General features: G+C 39.5%; 1 protein-coding gene across 18 annotated transcripts in view; it reads left to right on the top strand.

Moving 5' to 3' along the window:
* Positions 1–19,601, top strand: part of GIGYF2 (GRB10 interacting GYF protein 2) — a 75,578-nt gene that overhangs the window by 49,436 nt on the left and 6,541 nt on the right. For 7 of the 18 annotated variants that reach the window (XM_057429256.1, XM_057429248.1, XM_057429255.1 and 4 more), the window contains 16 exons: positions 3,505–3,722; positions 3,813–3,975; positions 4,062–4,262; positions 4,736–4,926; positions 5,609–5,768; positions 7,899–8,065; positions 8,446–8,534; positions 9,540–9,647; positions 10,176–10,273; positions 10,765–10,865; positions 11,647–11,808; positions 13,601–13,702; positions 16,600–16,758; positions 17,918–18,154; positions 18,717–18,839; positions 19,342–19,542. In XM_057429256.1, the coding sequence (XP_057285239.1) occupies positions 3,505–3,722; positions 3,813–3,975; positions 4,062–4,262; positions 4,736–4,926; positions 5,609–5,768; positions 7,899–8,065; positions 8,446–8,534; positions 9,540–9,647; positions 10,176–10,273; positions 10,765–10,865; positions 11,647–11,808; positions 13,601–13,702; positions 16,600–16,758; positions 17,918–18,154; positions 18,717–18,839; positions 19,342–19,542 (2,480 nt within the window). The remainder of the gene's footprint in view (positions 1–3,504; positions 3,723–3,812; positions 3,976–4,061; positions 4,263–4,735; positions 4,927–5,608; positions 5,769–7,898; positions 8,066–8,445; positions 8,535–9,539; positions 9,648–10,175; positions 10,274–10,764; positions 10,866–11,646; positions 11,809–13,600; positions 13,703–16,599; positions 16,759–17,917; positions 18,155–18,716; positions 18,840–19,341; positions 19,543–19,601) is intronic. The other 11 variants (XM_057429250.1, XM_057429247.1, XM_057429254.1 and 8 more) reach the window with 7 other exon arrangements.

Below are 19,601 nucleotides of genomic sequence, written 5' to 3'. Positions count from 1 at the left end.
TGGGTTGTTGGTCATGGGTTTTGGGGGTTTTGCTTTTTTGGTTTTGGTTTGGTTTTGCTTTTTTTTTTTTTAGCCTTCATTTTATAATGATTTAATGACTGGTTACCTAAAAAGCCTCTTGTTCCAGTTCTTGCATTCATACAGTGATTGCACTTCAGATTTGCAGAGCCAAGTCCATTTTATCAGATACACATACAAAACCTTTTCTGTATCAAAACTAGAGAATTATGTATAGGTGCTTTGGGGTTTTGGTTTGGGTTTGGTTTTTAAGTCTGTAATCATATAAATATTTTTTTGGTTGCTGTTTTTGTCAAATTCATCTTGGCTCATTCCCTTTTCAGGGAATCAATCAAGTAGACTTGTTTTTGGGGTGTTGTGTTTTGTGCTTCTTGAATATCTTAAAGCAGCTAAAATATCTTGAGCAAAATAAAAACTAGTTGCAAAATAAGAGCAAAATAAAAATGAAAGTTACATGTACAATATATGGCAAAAAAAGTTATGTGTACTATTCGTTTGCCTTTTACATAGTGGTTAGTTTTGTTTCAGTGTACACTGAATTATTCTCTGAATTAGGGAATATAACTTTTAAGAGATAAATAGCTATTAATAATTGAGACTGAAGTGTACTTGGATTTCCTGAAGCTGCTAATAGTCCTTTCTTGTAATTAACGATTACATTATAGGTGAAAAGGCTAAATTCAGCTCAACATTATTTCTTTTACCTTGGGATCTTGAGATATATATACATATAACTGGTGCCTGATGATACTATAGGGCTGAATTTAAAGCCATGTTTTGTCTTTAGTTTTGTTTAAAAAACTTTAGGTAAGAATTTAAGATTTATCTTTACTTTTGTGTTGCTTTAAAGATTGGCAGCCCTGTACTTCACACCCGAGTTGCTCACTGTACTCTTAACTGGGCTTTTGTAAGCCTTTGTTGTTATTAAGAAACAAGGGTATGTGTCTGCTCCACTTTCCTCTTCTTTTCCATTGTCTTCCTAGCTCTGAAAATATGAATTATAAAAGGAGGTTTTGTGACTAAATCTTTGCAAGCAGACCATATGGTAAACAAAATCTCTTAAGTTCTTAATTTGAACTTTGAAGATACCTGGAATTAACAAAATACTGAGAATCACCTTCAAAAACCATGTTTCTGGGTCTCACTATGACGAGCCTGTGCTCCTGGTATAGGGGTGTGAACCATGTATAAATAATCAAGGCTTTTCTCAATGCATAGTCTCAAGATGGTCCCTTTACTGCTGTACGGAAGGTTCTTAATACTGAATTTTCCTCTTCTATGCAAAAGAGAACTGAAGAAGAGATGTTCAGCTATTGGTGAGTCCCAGGACAGCAAGCAGGCAGAGATGTTAATATGTTTGTACACTAATTGCCAGGTTCAGACCATAGCTCTTTTTTTTTTTTTTTTCTCCCATGCATTGGGAAACCTAACACAGACGTTGCGTACTGTACTGAGGAGATGCCTGCCTGTGGTTTTAATCAGAAATGCAGCCTGGTTGTCAGCAACTTCTCACACTTAAACCTTGGGAAAAGCCCTTCAATTCCAGAGGAAGTCCTGGTTTTGATGCGTTGATTTTTCTTATGAGAAGGGGGGAGGTAAAGTTAACACTGCTTCTGATACCCTATCAGTGGAGTTCCAGTGCCAGGCCTCCTCTTAGGTAGGTAGACCATGTCCTGCTTAGTTGTAGGTTGCTCCCAGAGATGCTTTTGTTCTTTCAAAATTTAGCAGTATTCTAATGAGATGTTCGTATGTCTGACTTGCTTGAAAAGAAAGAAATCTGCACCTCCTGAATTTGCACCAAGTTGGAGTCTAGAGTGCTGTGGGCAGGGATGCGTGGGGTGTGTTGCAGACATCCTCTTACGAAGAGGATGTGGAAAATGACTATTACTTCATAGAATACCAGCTTGGAAGGGACCTTAAGGATCATCTGGTCTAACCTTTCTTGTCAAAAGCACAGCCTAGACAAGGTGGTCCAGCACCCTGTCCAGCTGTTCAGCGTACAGAAGTGTTTTGGGAGGTGTCTGGAGTACTTACTCCATTGCTGCATCTTCAGTGAGCCTTTGCCTTTGCTTACATACTTCTTGAGAAGTTACTGATGAGCAAGAGGTTGACATAACAGGCCTAAGATGTTAAGAACTACTTTAAAGCAGACAGAAGAGATGGGATAAGTGCAAGCTTACTGTGCCTTACATCTTTCCTTAATGATGTTAAAAAGATAGCCTCAGAACATTGATTTGACAGTTTTGCGTACCAAAAATGTCAGTTACTAGTTTCCAAGGCATAACTACAAGCATGGATTAAGTTATACAGTGGAATTATTTGTAGGTAAGCACATATGGTATAGCGAAGGCTTGGTTAAAGCCTAACCTTCTGTGTTTCCTTGATGAAATATAACCTTAAAGTTCTTAGTGCTTCTAAAAGGGGCTTATTTTACATTTCCTGCATTTGTGAGACAAAAGTTGATTTTTGCGTGGTTACTATTAAATACTTAGGGTTGATATGAGAACATTCCTCATTCATATGATGCAAATGGAACAGAGGACACAGTTTCTTTTGCTGTGATGGGGTTTTTTTTTGGTAGCCATCTGATGAACAGTGAGACTGCACTGATTGCACAAATTCCGAGACTAAAAAGAATTTTGTTTTAATTTTTTTTTCTCCAGAAAAGATGCTTAAAAACTTAAGATGCTTTTGTTTTTTCTTTCCACCTTTATGGTAAAGATAGCTTCTATTGGATGGAAAGCCGTTTACAATCCTTTCACTCCCAATTTGTTTTCCTTAGCAGCAAGATTTTTACAGTTTAAATAGCATGACTGCAGTCAGAGGATTTTAAGGTTGGCTGAATGAAGATGTTTTCTGAATAGATTAGAAAGAAAATTAAAATAAAACTTCAATTTGGACAGTTTTCCCACTCATTTTTTTTCCTTACCATTCCAAGTTATGGTATTCCATGGCTAAAAAGTTAATATTTGAGAGTCTTAACAGTATTTTCAAAGGTATTCAGACAGTTGGCAGTCCATTTTTCATGTTTATGCACAGAAGGGTCTCTGGGTGGTATGGTCAGGATGTGACTTTGCAGATTGCTTCAAAGTAAACACGAAATCTTACAAAGATGCCAGAGAAGGTTTAAGTCAATGATGGCTGGTAAATTCAGTCAGCATCTAGTGTTGCTTGTTCTGTTTTGGTGCTCCAGCATGTTTTAGGTTATGTAACCCAATTTTCTTAGCCTTATTTGGTTTTTATAATGCTCATAATACAATTTATAATGTGGGGGAATATACAGTGAGCAATATTTGAAAGTCTCCTGCTTAATGGCAAAATACTCATTTTCTTTCCCTTGTCCTCCAAGATGCCTTTTCACAGTTGGATTGTACCTTGTAGGGCCTTTCTCTGTCACTTTGTCATCTCTTCACTGACTCCTTCACCCTCCCAAGTAAGCTACTACCCCTAGGACTGTGTTGTAAAGTTGCTTTCCCCCTACCTTAGACGGCCCTCGTTCTGCAGGCTGGCGAGAGCACATGGAGCGTCGGCGGAGGTTTGAGTTTGATTTCCGGGAACGAGACGACGAACGGGGTTATCGACGGGTGCGGTGTGGGAGCGGCAGCATGGATGACGACAGGGATAGTCTCCCTGAGTGGTGCTTAGAAGATGCAGAAGAAGAAATGGGAACATTTGACTCCTCTGGAGCGTTTCTCTCTTTAAAGGTGAGCAGCTGTCTTGGGCCCTTTGTTTGCTTTGAGCAAGTATCCTGTTACATTGGGAATGGATTATGAATGGTTGTGTTGACTTTGTAGAAGGTGCAGAAGGAGCCAATCCCTGAGGAGCAGGAGATGGACTTCCGACCTGTGGAGGAAGGTGAAGAAAGATCTGACTCTGAAGGGAGCCACAATGAAGAAGCCAAAGATCATGAAAAGACCACCAAGAAAGAGGGAGAGAAAACAGATAGAGCAGTGGCAGGTAAGGGGAACGTCTTGCACATCTGTTCTATGCTGCAGGGTAGAGTTTCCATTAATTCAGTTACGTAGACTTATGCAATGTTACAGAAGCAGTGGAAGAAGCAGTCCAAGCGTCTTCACCAGCTGCTAGGTCAGATACCCCACCGAAATCCCAGCCTCCAGACCTGCTGCAGACGAGTCTTTTTGAAAGGAAGGAAGAGTCTTTGCCAGAAAGAACAGAAAAAACAGAGGATAAAGAGAGTCGAATGGAGAATACAACACCAGCCAAAATGTCCAGCAGAGGGGAAGGTAATAAACTCGATAGGTAAATTTAGTAAGTTTCCATTACTCATTGTGATTAAGTTGGCCTCTTAAGAGGCAAGGACTGGAATGTGGAGGCAAAGAGACAGAGTTCACCAACTGGGTTAAAAACACGTGATTTGTTGGACATACTGTCTCAAATGCTTGCAGTGTACAAGTACTTCACTTTGCAACACAGTCTAGAGAAACATCAGCTAGTTGTGGATATGCTTTATTGTTGTAGAGCAGATAGCCTGGCAAATGTATGTGGCCAGGGAGCAGGATTACTGGAATGTGTGGAGTTCTGCGCTATTTGGACTTAAACTGTTCCTTGAAGTTAGGTTGGGTGCCTTTGCTGTAAACAGTACCAGTATAGGAAGATTTGAAAATCATTTTGCTTTGGTGCTAATTTTGAGTTGTTGAATGATTTTCTACAGTAAGTTTTCATTTGATAGTTCATTATCTCTAACACTTTTCTTTAGATTTGGCTTCAGTTGCTCAACCTTTGCCACAGATTTCTGCAGACACAGCTTCTCCTGCTCATCTTTCTCCTCCTGTTTCCAATTCAAATCCTGCTTTGCGGCCAGTTCAGACACCTGTCACGGCTGCTCCAGGCATGGGCAACATTCCTACTGACCCAGATGATGAAGAGGGCCTCAAACACCTAGAGCAGGTGAAATTTCTTCAATTCCTTTGTTGTTGACAGTTGTGAGACTGGAGTAACTTGACATGCAAAAAAATATTTGAAGCCCATAAAACCAGAAATACAGCTGAAACTTTACACTCTGTGGTGCATACTTGAAAGCTGCTTTTCTTCCCTCTATTATTATTTTGGAGAGTAATTCAAGCTGAAGTAGTATGTTTCTGAATAAGGGTACTATACCTAGTATTAGAGAGCTAGAGATCCTAGTGCTTACGACCATTATCAAGTAGCCTTACCATTTGCCTTGGAAACCATAAAACAATGTGTCGAACAGGTTTTAAAAAAAAACCACAACTAAATACCTAAATGGAGTGCAGACTGCATGTATGGAAGTTTAGCAACAGCTGGGATGCAGAGTATTTTTCATGCTAGTGCTCCTATGAATGCTTTATTTTTTCACCATGATTCTGTGTGGGGCCTTGTTGGCAAGTGTTCTAAAGCTTTACTTAAGCAGGTCAGCCATGCTTACTCAGGATCCTGACATGGTGGTAGACTGAGCTGAGGGTTTGTGGTGCAGTTACACCAGTCCTTGAGTTGCTTATAATTCCTGGTGCACTTTTGAGCACTGGGCTGTATTTGGCACACTCATTTTCAGATCTGTATGCAGACATCTAACTCTGGTATTCCTTGCTGGTTTTGATGTCTCCTGCAGCAAGCAGAGAAGATGGTGGCATACCTGCAGGACAGTGCCCTTGATGATGAAAGACTAGCAGCAAAAATTCAAGAGCACAGAGCAAAGGGTTCCTCAATGCCTTTGTTCCATGAAGCCATGCAGAAGTGGTACTACAAAGATCCACAAGGAGAAATTCAGGGTAGGTCTGTGCCCTTTACACTTCCTCTTTTGTTTCACAGAACTGCTAGAGTTCTACACAAGATTACTTCCAGCAAATACTCATGCATGTTTTTACAAAAGCAGCGTAGGGAATGTACCACTCTAGAACTGGGTTTTGAAAATAGATCTTCTGCCCATCACTACCACCATCAGCTCAGCATGCCTAATGTCCAGAGTTATCATGGATAAGGTTTGCCATCATTTCCTGTTTCCGTAAATTGAGGTTAGAATAAAACTCGTTTTATGCCAATAGTTACTCAGTTTCCAGATAGTACTATAAATAAAACAAGAATTTGAATGTTCAGTAGATGTTGAAGAATCCATGAGAAACACTGAAATCAGCTTTCTAGTCTCAGCCTGAAGACATTGAGTATTGAGGGAAGGACAATTTCTTTAGAATCTAGAGCAAAGAAAAATTTTCACAAGCCAGTGCTCGAGTGTGATCTCAATTTAATTTGCAGTTGCAGCCAGTGCATTGTTAGTTCATATAATGCAGTTTCATGCTTGCTGGTTTTGCTAAAGAAATTCCAGTTTTTGTGCCATGGAAGTTGGAATAAGCCTTTCATGTAGATATTTGCATCTTTGCCTTCAGAAGATACTTTTGAAAGTCTCAGGGCTCTGTTTTAGCAGTTGTTAGCTGACTCATGAAAATGCAATTGAGCAGTGATTTATGTACTTACTGTACTTAGTAGTAGTTGCTAATACTGTTGAGTATGAATGACTTCCTCAGTGATGAGCTCTAGATAGGATTTGAGGGGGTGTTATTTGTGGGATCTGTGCCAGTCTCGTCTGCAGGTATTGCACATCTTTAAGGTTTTCTTCTTGCCCTTTTAAGTTTAACAGGGTGTTAACTATAAAGTGTTCGTATTTGCTCAGTGTGCTTTAAACCGTGTGTTAGTTGCTGTTGGGTGTTTATTGCTCAGTGACAATCTAAAGCTTTTTTTTTTTTATTAAAGTACTTCCTTGAAATGAAAGGAAGGATGGCAAGGCAGTGGCACAGACTGCCCAGAGAAGCTGTGGCTACTCCATCCCTGGCAGTGTTCAAGGCCAAGCTGGATGGTGCTTGAGGCAGCCTGGTCTAGTGGAACGTGTCCCTGCCTGTGGCAGGGGGTTGGAACTGGATGAGCTTTGAGGTCCTCTCCAACCCAAACCATTCCATGGTTCTATGAATGTGGCCTCCAAAATTAAACACTACCATGTGATTTTTTTTTTTTTTTTTTTTCTGTGATACCTCTTGTGGTTTCATATTCTCTAGGAGGATTTCTCTTCTAAAGATACTTCAGAAAGAGAAGGCAAGAATTTACTGAATTTTGCTTTTCAAAAGATATTTTTGCAAAACTTGGTTTTTTTTATGGTTCTTACGTTAAATATTCTTTTATACTGGCTTTGTGTCCATTTAGGATATGTAAAATTAGTACAGGAGCCCTCCTTTAAAGGGAATGACTGAAATCTTTGTCAGGAAAAGATGAAGAGGAGGAAAAGTGTAACTCTTTGAGGAAGGAAAGAGAAACTGGTTTCCTCATGATCTTAAAAAATGTAATCATCCAAGTTAGATTGGCTTGTCTGCTAAGGTCCAGAAACAAAACTTCTGTAAAGCATGAATTCCTCAGATTTGAAGGCTAGTATTGGAACAGGCTAAGATGGTTTAATTATCTGTGCGGTGTATGCGGGGAAAATAGTGCTTGTGCTTGCAGCACTGTCAGCTAGCAGATGCTGTTGAGGTCCACACTGAAGTTGCAGCTGTTGTCAGCCTGATATTGAGCCTGAAGTAGTGAGCTGTGCTGGAAGGCAGGACCAAGCTACACACCACTGTGGCTGCTTGGCTTTCATTTCAGAGCTGTCTTGTCTCTCTCCAGTACATGGTAAAAGGAGTAATGCACTTTACATTAAAGGCTGTCTGGGGGAATGCTGTAGCCACTGTAAAGACCTAGCATGCACTGATGCTCTAGACTTGAATGTACTCTCTCCAGATAAGTGGATGAGATGGAAAGGAAGGCCTGATGCTACGTACTGTGTTACTTCAGCAAGCACCATGCTCTTTGTTTCCAGTATGCTCAACTTGGCCTTACTTCCCCTTCCCCCCCATGTGTATTGGTTGCTGTTATTTCAGGTCCTTTCAGTAATCAGGAGATGGCAGAGTGGTTCCAGGCTGGATACTTCACTATGTCGCTGTTGGTTAAGAGGGCTTGTGATGAGACTTTCCAGCCACTTGGAGACATCATGAAAATGTGGGGCAGGGTTCCCTTCACTCCAGGTCCAGCACCACTTCCACATCTGGTAATTGTGACAGTTACAGTATTCCAATAGTCCTGTAAAAAGGAAATTAAATTATTTACATGTCATCTGCTCTGTCTTGGGATTTCGGGTGTTCCAAACACCAAAGTTGAATAACTTTAAGAGGAGAAAAGACACACTCAATTTAAAAATGTTTGTTTTGCCATGTCTGTGGCTGGAAGGCTTGGTCCTGTTGTATATAGGCACTGAGTATTTCACAGTGACCATATTACAGACTTCATAAATGTTGATCTCTTTATAGGTGTTTTTCCATTTTCTTTGTTTTTTCAGTTCAGAATACAACTTATAGATTGTTTGCATTTGCAATATGCTACTGTTACTACATATGTTATTAAAATAAAATGTTTTATTTCTACACATAGGGCGAGCTGGACCAAGAGCGGCTGACTAGGCAACAAGAGTTGGCCCTGATCCAAATGCAGCACCTCCAGTATCAGCATCTTTTAATACAGTAAGGCTGCCAGTTCCAGAGATCTTCCAGTGGCTGTGTTCTGCTCTGCATTTTTAATCATCTGGGTTCACCTTCTTGTCATTGTTTCCTTGGGCAATGGGGCTGGGAGTCCTTCACGTCCCACAGCAATAGCCTGTCTCCACAAGCACCAGAGGCCTCGACAGGATTAGCAGAGACAGAGTGGGGCTACCTCAGGCACACTTTTCAGAGTCTCTTTCAGTGTCATGTATAGCTCCTGTGCTGAGACCTACTATGTAGATAGCTGTTATAGTCAAACTGAGTCTTGGCTGTCCTTGTAATGCAGCTCAGGTGTTCTGGAGTCAGGGGAAAGCTACAGGTTTTTGAACTGGAGGTGGAGAAGGCAAAACTTAGTTTTGGTCTGCTTGCTCAGTGAAGATCAGTGGAAGATAACTGCTGGGAGAAGTGGTTTGTCATCCACTTTGCCAAAGGTGTCAGTTATTCATCTGTGGTCAGTTTCTAACAATTTGTTTTGTAGGAGCTTGGAGAAAAGAAAGGAGTCAGAGTACTCATTCAAGGGGTCTTGAAAGCATATGCCATGATAATGATTTTTGAATACTGTTTGTCAGCTTATGATTTGATTGTGCAGGAATTTGTCCCTGTACTGTGGATACTTTGACATACTGGGGAAGAGATTGCTTTATGTAGGTGGGCAGTCATCAAAATCAGATTAATTTGAGCAATCTGTATATAATATGTAAAAAAGGGGAAGTAGTGTTGCACAGGGAAACATTGGACAGCAATAACCAGTTGATATAGTTGAGGGTGAGAGAAATTTCATTGTCATGTGGGCCAATTTGGTTTATTCTTGTATTTTGATTTTTTTCAAGGCCCCGTTCTGTGGTTTCCTTTAGTATTTAGCATGTACATGATATAGGTCAGTGGGCATTAGTCATGGAGAATGAATCTGTGCAGCTTCTGCAACTTGGGCATTATATAAATAAGCAAGTGAACAAATACCAGTGATTCTCTGCTTCTCTTTTGAAGACAACAATATGCACAGGTGCTAGCTCAGCAGCAAAAGGCAGCCCTCTCATCCCAGCAGCAGCAGCAGCTTGCTATTCTCTTGCAACAGTTCCAGGCCTTGAAGATGAGGTGAGTTAGCCCAGACTTGAACTGAATTCCATTCTCTGCTACATGCTAGCTTGTATATAATCATTAAAATCTTGTCAGTGTCTGTCCTATTCCAGTTTGCTTATATTTGAGCATTACATGTTTTCAAGATTGTGTGAATGTGATACAGGATGTCGAATACTTCCTCAGATAAATAGCCTTTATCTCAGAGAATGTTTAGGGAAAATCTTTGTAGTTGAAATCATACCTTTTTGACAGATCTGTTGTGTCAGTAACAGAACAATGCTGCAATACCAGATGCTTGTTCCTCAAACTAGCCTATCAGCAACAAGTGTGAAACTAGCAGTCGCTGGCTTAGCCATTGACTTGGCAGCAGGGATGAGATAAGCAAGAGCTCTGCAAGCAACTAGTGTTGTCCGCATCATATTTTTTGTTTTAAATAGAGGTGTGGAAGGAAAAGAGTATGTTACAAGTTACTGAATCGCATGTGTGTTCAGAGCACTCCTGTCCCTGGAAGTGGCATGTTGATTCTTCCTGTTGGTATTACAGAATATCTGAACAGAACATGATGCCCCCTGTTACAAGGTCTGTGTCAGTGCCGGACACTGGCTCAATATGGGAACTACAGTCAGCTTCACAACCTACAGGTAAGACGCTTAGCATGTGTCAGACCTGTAGAGAAAAGTTCGTGTATTAAGAATCAGCATCTTTGAGATGATCACTCCCTTCTTGACATGAGGGCAACTTATCAGTATTTTTTAATTGGTTCAGCCTACTTGGCCTTGCAGTTTGCTTCATTTGAGCTGTGAAGAATATGGTAATTTTTCTGATGGTTATGGGAAATTTTGATGCAGAGGGATAGAGTGTTACGTTATAAAGGTGTTGTGCTCTGATGGGAGGAGTTTGAATAGCTGATTCTTGTGTAGAATTTTGTTGGAAACCCAGCCTTGCTTCAGTAATGGACAAGCCTTTTTCTGCAGGAAGAAAAGGTGGCCCTCTGCTGACTAAGACTAATGTGTTGTCATAATTTTAGTTCATAGAACATACCAACAGCATACAAAGAGTTTTTCCCTTTCAGATGTCTTATTGTTGATGTGCTTATTTTTGCTTGTCAATGTTTGTTTTCTTCCCTATCTAGTTTGGGAAGGAAGCAGTGTCTGGGATCTCCCCATTGATACTGCAGCTCAGGGATCAGCTCTAGAACAACTTCAGCAGCTCGAGAAGGCCAAAGCTGCAAAGGTCAGAAACTGTTTAATACTGTAAGAAGTTGGGATTGCTGTTCTGCAATGAACTGTGTTTCCTAAGCCAACGGAAGGCACTTAGCTCCTCAGTCTTCATGCCACTGTATGATTTTGATTGTATTTTCATGGAAAACACTGTAAAGGGAATAGGGAATATAGAAACCAGTTATGAAATCCTCGTGGACTGCTGTTTGGAAACCATTGCTGTGGAGGTACTACTGACCTCTAAAATAGTGCTTATGTATTTTACACTTGTGACTAAAACCAATTCACTTAGCCACCTCTGTTTCAAAATGGAATCATCATGAGCTGTCATGCTGTGCAGGTAGTTCTCTTAATCTTTGCATCTTGTCACCAGAGTCGGTTTGGGGAATCTCAGTTTGTCAGGGTTGTTTCACATTTAGGTTAGTATTAAATTATTTTTGTAAGTTTGAACCTTTATGATTCTGTACATTTCCTGAAATTGATTATTTTATGATGGCTGCAAAGCAACTCGCTGCTAGCTTCTAGAGTTGGAGGTTATTTTAAGGAGCTGATAAAGAAAGACTGACTAGAGAACTGGTGTTCATTACTGAACAAAAAATGTCAAACATGGTTCTAGACTTCTTGAGGAATCTGACCCCAGTAGGCAGCCAGCTGATAGGTAAAATTACAGTTAAGGCAGAGCATCTGTCAGAGTCTGTTTTTTATGGTGTTACTATAATCTCCGCAGAGTTGCCCTAGGAAATGGTGTAGGAATACGTTACCTGCATCTGAGTGTAGTTTTATGTGAATTGTAGCTAGAGCAAGAGAGGAGAGAAGTGGAAATGAGGGCCAAACGAGAGGAAGAGGAGAGGAAAAGGCAGGAGGAGCTTCGGAGGCAACAAGAAGAGCTACTTAGGAGGCAGCAGGAAGATGAGAGGAAACGACGGGAAGAAGAAGAGCTGGCCCGCAGGAAGCAAGTGAGTTTCCTCAATGTAGTTAATCTCTAATTAATTTTAATGATTTAAAAAACTAAGAATCCTGTGGGGTCTAATTAACCTTTGGTAGGTGTGTATGAAGAGAGTTCTAATATTTTCATGTGAGTATGTGAAATTTTTCTTCTACTCTTGATTTTAAGAGCCCGTATTGCAGTTTGAGAAATGGGCTTTGATGCTTCGATTCAAGACAGGTTTCTGTTTGTGAGATGAGAGGCTTTTATTCCTGGTGGAATATTCCCTCCCAGCTTCTTAGTGTCAATATTAGACTTCAGTTAGTTGCCCAGTCATTGCATGTTTAATCTTTATTTAGGATTTATACAGTCTAGTGTTTTTTTTTATAATAGTACGGTCTGGACCTGTTCCAGATGGATATAGAGGGTTATAGTGGAAAAAAGTGATGTGGCATTTAGCTTTTTTCCCCTGTTGTTTGGGGCCTTTTATGACTTAGTGAAGACTTTTTTTTTAAATAATGTATCTGGTTTATGTCACAGTCTGTCAGCTTGGTTTTCTTGAGTTGATATTTGGAAAAGGAAGGGTATAGTTGGGGCAAGCAGATTGATAAGAATGAATTATGTGATTTGTGTTGCAGGATGAATGAACGTAGGGGTTGTAGTATATTCTTAATATTCTTCAAGAATATGGAATTGAGGCATTATTAGCTTATGGTTTCTAGCTGTAACTTCTGAATATTGTATAGAAGAAAGATTAATTGTTCCTTAAGTGTTGCAGGAGGGAAAGACAGTGAAAGTTCAAAGTTTCACTCTGTATGTGAAGGACATGGGCAAGCACATTGGTGAGCTTATTCACTAAGGAGTTAGTCAATAAATGCCCTCTAAAGTAGCTCATGAATAATAGGTGAAAGTAATAAATAATTCTGTCCTTTATCATATTTTCTATTTCCTTAGGTAGGCAGTTGTAAAGTGTTTTTCCTGGTTTAAGGATCAGACGCTTTTGAGGAAGCCTCTAGAATCTTTAGTTAGTCATAGACCTCAATTCACTCATTGTTTGGGTTTTGTCATTGAAGATTTATTTTAAGTGACTGCAGTATGTGGTTAACTTTCATGGTATCTTTAAGAATCAAGTCTGTAAATTAATGGCTCTTTGCTTTACTGTATTTACTTTTGTTTACAGCCAGTCATTATGGTCTAAAGTAGAAAAGCATCCTTTGATGCTCAAGTTCAAGCTTTACTGTAGCATTAAAGCAGTAATATGCTCAAGTTGAAATTTTGAGTTAAGTTGCTTTAGATTTGTTCTAATAACTAATTTTTCAGCTGATCACGTGGTAACTCAATGTGTGTCATCCATGGTGGCTTCAAATAAATAGACTTGGGTTGTTTCTTTTTATATTAATGCTTTTGCTACTGTGTATAACATCATAGAAATGTCAATTAAATTCCAAAGCTTTTTTGTCCACTTTGGATTTGTATGGTAAACAATTTGACTCTGTAAGATGTCATGGGAAATAATTTACAAGGAGGAAGCCGAATGGGGTTGAAAAGCAGTATCAACAACTATCTTAGTTCATTACCAATGGAATAATTGCCACAATGCTTAATTCTGAGCAGTAAAGTCTTGAAAAGGTAACAAAGGGTTTAAGCACTTCTCTGGAAAGAGAAAATAATATTGTATTATGTATTTTAAAAACAAAAAGAAACTGGTCTAATATTTGAATCTGAATTCTGAAGGCATTGTAGAATCAGGGATGAACTGATTTATTAGCATGGATTTATACAGAGGAGATGATGCTTAACAAATTTGATTAACTTCTTTTGAGGAGATGACAGTGAGAGCTGAGAGGGGTGAAGCAGTAGACTTAATCTGCCTGGACTTCAGGAAGGCTTTTGATGTAATACTGCATAAAAGACTAGTATATAAGGTTAGTAAATATGCTGTTGATGGTGAATTCTAAGTAAATTAAAAAAAAAACAAAACAAAAGCAACAAACCAAAACTAATAGACATTCAATTTTATAGGTTGAAATGTCATACCAGATGTTGAATCCAGTTCTGTTCATAGTTTTCCTCAGTTACTTGCACTGTGAAATTGCAAACAATAATGCTCAGCTTGTGTAGCTCCTGTATTTCTTTTTTGCTTCTGGTCTAATATCTTCTATTTTGTAATGATTGATTACTTTCAGGAACCAAATGTGAGGTTTAATAATTAGCTAATAATTGTTTTGTCTGAGTTACATCTTCAGTGCTCCCTTTAAAGAACCTGGGTCAAAGATGAGATCCATAAAATGAAAAAAAAATAGGTCCTAGTGACATAAACAAGCAGAATTGCAGGTGCTACCAATTACAAAAAAAAACCCATAATATTTCATTGAAGAATCCAGTGTCTATTGAAATGGGAATTGCTACTTACGGATTTTCTGCTATATTACAGGTATTTTAAAAGACCTAAAACGAGTTGTCTGTACAGCAGTATGTTTACTTGAAAACAATTATTAGAGAAGATGCTAAAGAATATTGGGATTCTTCTAGAGGAGGAAGCTATAAATATGGGACCAGTAAGAGCCAAAGGAATGAGTCTGTTTCCCATACAAGTTAGTGGCAGAATGCTGGAGAGCTTTGAATACTTTTGGTCACATGTTCAAACAAAAATCCTTTAATAAGAAGACACAGAAATAAACGTTAAATCAACGTTTTCTATAGCTGTGAAGAGTAGGAAAAAAGAATTCCATCAGCTGCATGGTTCCCAAGTTTTCATAACCTTGCAGTTTTTTTCCCTCATGCTGGTACAACACTGTTCAGCTTTAGTTCTTTAGGAGAGTGAAGGCTTTTTAAATTGCTGCTATTCAACAGTACCTTTTCTAGCATTCCTGAGCAAGAAGGAGATCCCTACAGCTTTATTCATGTCAATTCTAGCTTTGCTTCCCAAAGGGAAAGTAGGGCAGAGATGCCAATGAACTGCTGTCCTATAGGCAGACTTGGTGACTTTTGTTTATCTCAGGTATATGTTATGTAGGTGACTAGTGCGGAACATCCTACCCAGCCCGGGCAGCGGCTTGGCATCCTGAGCTGAGATCCTGGTGTGTGGTCTGTAGTCAAAGAAAACATACTGGCATACCTCCAGCCTCCTCAGTAGACTTTTCAGTGCAATAAACAATAAGTGGAAATTTTTCAGCACTTGTACTGGGGACACAATTACTGCAACTTGACTGCATGTGTCCAATCAATACGCTTACAGGCCCAAGTTACAGAAGTAGTTGAGGTGATGTGTGTTGTGCTTAAAGCTTTTGTGAATATGACAAATCAAGACTTCATTAATGCGGAAGTCATTCAAAGGCTGTTGGTTTATGTCCAGCAAGTAGAACTTACTGCACTTCCATTTAGCACTAAACCAGTTAAGTGATACACAAAAGTATGAATTGCTTGGCTTGTAGATGGTGCCATAGGATTGCTTGTAAAAAAAAATCCTCTGCCTACTGACAGTTATAGTAGACATCTGAAGTTAGCCATATCAAACACCTGGTCCAGATGTTCATTTAACTGTATTGCAGTTTATCTGTGCTGTGTATAGAAGGCTTGTTACCAGATTGAGTAAAAAGGTCTTGGATTTCAGAATTAATTTCCTTGTTTTAACAGAGTTCAAAATTTATGTCAATGCTGCACAATTAGTCTCCCTTTGCCCTATAAATAATATATTGCTTAAAGAAACTTGAGAGGACAGTTGCACAGTACTGATCATTCAAAAGGAAAATGTATTTATGAAAACTCAAAAGTTCTGGTTCAAACAGTAGGATCTATAGGTTGAGCTGGTAGGGTAAGTGAGAAAGTGGAGAGAAAAATAAAGGGATGAAAAGTATGGTGGCCTTAACAGAGTTCCTAGGCTTTAGAAATTAGAAAAGTCAGCAAAACCCAAGGCTATTTAATGCAAAGGGAAAGTCAGAACCAGGGGACACCCAGATGCACTCCCATGTAACAGCATACAGGAAACCAGTGGAAGACTGGTTATTCCCTATTCCTCCAAAAGCAAGTAGCAGAATGGAAAAAGCAATGTTTAACCTTGATCTTCAGAATGGTAGGAATGGGTGCTGATGATTTATTTTTGAGTTAAGTAAATAATTTTTTTACTTGGAAAGCAAACCATAATTTATTGGAAGCTATTTAAATAATATAGGGATAACCAAAAATCAAAGCTCTCAAGAGCCCATAGTATTTAAATAGTATAGGAATACTCTAGTCAAAGCCCTTTTGTTAAGTTCCACATCTGAGGCTTCCAAAGGTTACAGTGTCCTCAAGTGCACTGGGCTTCTTCAGTTTATTTCTGGTGCCTGGAGATGTGGTTTTAGTTTTGTAGGGCACTTGAGTAGTCAGTGTTTAGAAACTCCTGTAAGTGGGGAAAAAAGCTACTCCTGTAAGTAGGAAAAGCTTCCAACTTATAGCTGACACCCCAAAAAAATGATTTAATGATATTCAAACATTGAAATACATGTATATGTTTAGGTGCAGTTAGTGCATAGTGGAGAGAGGAGTCTTGCCCATTGTTTTCATTCTCAACACCATTCTTTTTAAAACCAAAGATAGTGATTTTATGTGTTTCCTGTTTCATTAGAATAATTATGTATGAGATGCACACTACATCAAAAAAAACCCTGTTAACATATTGGTCTGTAGTGTTTAATAGAGCTGTTTTTAGTAGTGCATAGCTTGGAGCTAAGGAGCTCTTCTTGAGGCCATTTATCTGGCCAGACCATGTTGTAGTCTGTGTTCTGATGCAGTTCATCAATAAAATGGCATTTATAGACTGACACTTTGTTCCCAACTCCAGGAGGAGGCCCTGAGGCGACAACGGGAGCAGGAAATTGCACTAAGGCGGCAGCGGGAAGAAGAGGAGAGGCAACAACAAGAGGAAGCACTTAGAAGATTGGAAGAGAGAAGAAGAGAAGAGGAAGAAAGACGGCAGAGAGAGGAGTTACTGCGTAAACAGGTGAAAAATGGGACCAGGGACTTAGTTTATTTAATTATGGAGCCTGCCAGTATGAACAAGCTTTGCAACTTGCATCTGTACCTCAGACACCATCAGTTTTGGTGGAGGAAAGCAAAGCTTGTAGACAGTATCATGTGAATAGTTTACCTGTATCCTGATTTCAGAGTAGATAACCAGAATCCGATCTGCTGTTTGGCATATTGATTAGTGTTGAATGAATGCCTTCCTACATGTTTGAGTCTTAAGTATAGCTTTGCAGAATGGTATGTCTACTCCTTTCTGCAAGAGTACAGTACCATAATAATATTGATTTATTTTGAGCGTTTGCTATAGAATCATACTGTAGAATGATACTTCTTCAGCATCAACTGAGATGATTGGTTTTTCCAGTCTTCCTGTACTATGCCAAGACTATACCCACTGTCAAAGTTTCATCTTTTTTCTTTCCTGTCTTACTGTTAACAATTGTTATGTTTTCCTTTGGGACAAGCTTTAGAAGTCCCTAATGGGTAACTTGAGCTTCCAGACCCCTAATTCATACTGTCACCATTCCTAAATCAAACTAACCTTGAAACATGATTGGCTTCACATTAACTTCCAGGTTTACTTCAGAATTGACAGGGTTTTTTCAGGGACTTCCTTTGTAAGACATTCATCAACATTTTTGTCCCACCACACAGTCATCTCCTTTTGTTAGCAGAAATATCTTTCCCTTTGCAACTCTGTTGAATTTACAACAGTCAGTATTGCTGTTTTCTTCTTTCATGCCAAATCCTCTTCCCCCTTTATTCCTGTCAAGTTTTATTCAAGTGTAGCAGTACTTGACTGTAGGTAGTATGAGCAGACAGAAGGTCACACTGAAAGGTATGTAACTCCTCAAAGGAAAGTGTTACGAAATTAGCTAGTCTGAATTACAGAGATGTTTTTCTCTTCCAAATTCTTCATTTCTTGGTGGAGCAATGGGAAACCTCGCATCTTTATAAGACATAAACTATATTAGTGGGCTGAGAAATGTAAAGGTAAATTAACAACTTAAACAGCACAGATTCCAAATACAAAGTACTCTCCCTGTTCTGTCAGAATGTTGATACCACAGAGTACGAGTAATTTTGACCTTCTAAGTCTGCTTAGCCTTTACTTCTCTTTATGTCCTGGGAAGGAAGAGGAGGCTGCCAAGTGGGCACGTGAAGAGGAGGAAGCTCAACGGCGACTTGAAGAAAGTCGGCTACGCATGGAAGAAGAGGCAGCCAGACAGCGGCTCGAAGAAGAAGAACGAAAGCGCAAGGAGCTGGAACTCCAGCGCCAGAAAGAAATAATGAGACAGAGGCAGCAGCAGCAGGAGGCTTTACGACGGCTGCAACAGCAGCAGCAACAGCAGCAACTTGCACAAATGAAGGTAAGGTGTTTCTGTAGTTTAACTTCCTCTTCAGTTTGGTGTAGTAAGTGAAACCATGGCTGGATTCAGGGTTGTCTGGGCTCGCTTGAGCAGAGCAGGGACGGATGAACTATCTGGAGAGGGAGGAGGATAGGTTACAAAATGAAAAGGGAAAAGGTTGTCAATAGAAGTGTACTGGAAAGGGATTCACAGATGAGTACAGATGTTTTGAGTGCTGTAGTAAGTAAGGGCCACTGCAGAGTTCCTAAAGCTTAGAATATCTTTAAAATCAAAATTGATTTTTCTGGTTTTAGACAGTGATGTGTTAATTATCACTGATTGATACTGATTGATACACTGTCTTTGATACTGATCAAAGGGCAATTAAAAGAAATATACTATTGGTACTTTTTCCTAACTAATTATTCCATCTTATACTTTTCAGTTTTGTGTTAAACTTTAAAGGTGGCCTGATTTTTCCCCCTGTGCAATGGGCTTATGCTGTTGTTTTTCATTATTACACTTTAGTAGTGTTCTCTAAGATGTTTTATAATTCCTAATGATGTGGGGTTTTTTTGCCTAGCTCCCTTCATCTTCAACATGGGGTCAACAGTCAAATTCAGGAGCTTGTCAATCCCAGACCACACTGTCATTGGCAGAAATCCAGAAGTTAGAAGAAGAACGAGAACGGCAGCTTCGAGAAGAGGTAAGTGCTAACAGTGATGGAGTGTAACTTATTAGAGTAGACTCAACTATGTGACTGCTTAATTGTCGATTTAGGAATGGTGAGGATGAGGAATGGTTTCTTAAAACAGTATAACTCAGGTATAGTTATTTCATATTGATGCTCTGATATGTTTGTAATATGCACAAGACCAGGGCAGCTGGGGGTTACAGACTGGGAAACACAGGGTGGGAACAACTGATGGTAGAAGAGAATTTTTTTCCTCCAAGACACCAAATCCTTAGTTGGCTGCAGTCATGATTTAACCTATTTATTCTGTCCTGGGCTAATAAACTATTTGTATTTACTGGTTAGTTAGGTGTTTCCCTTTTAGAGGAACTGTAATGGCTAAAAAAAAAAGTAGGTCAGGCAAACTCCTCCAGAAAAGAGTGAAATCAGTTTGAAACCAGTTTCCCAGCTAATATTTTGAATAGTTATGATCTTCTGTAAGTATGGACAAGCACTTTTGTCTTGCATGCAACAGCAAAGGCGTCAGCAGCGTGAACTAATGAAGGCCCTCCAGCAGCAGCAGCAACAGCAGCAAAAGTTGTCAGGCTGGGGTAATGTCACCAAACCAGCAGGCACTACCAAGTCCCTGCTGGAGATACAGCAGGAAGAGGCACGGCAGATGCAGAAACAGCAGCAACAGCAGCACCAGCAGCCGAACAGAGTCAGAAATACTACGGTACGCATGGCTTTTGTCTGATTAGTACATGGAGGGAAACGGTGACAGTTCTCCATGTC

This window comes from Pezoporus wallicus, unplaced genomic scaffold (genome assembly GCF_028554395.1).
Source record: "Pezoporus wallicus isolate ANWC-B61680 ecotype Strahan unplaced genomic scaffold, APGP_CSIRO_Pwel_v1 contig_593, whole genome shotgun sequence".
NCBI lineage: Eukaryota > Metazoa > Chordata > Aves > Psittaciformes > Psittacidae > Pezoporus > Pezoporus wallicus.
Note: the sequence above shows the minus strand (reverse complement) of the source record. Positions and strands in the feature narration are given on the sequence as shown.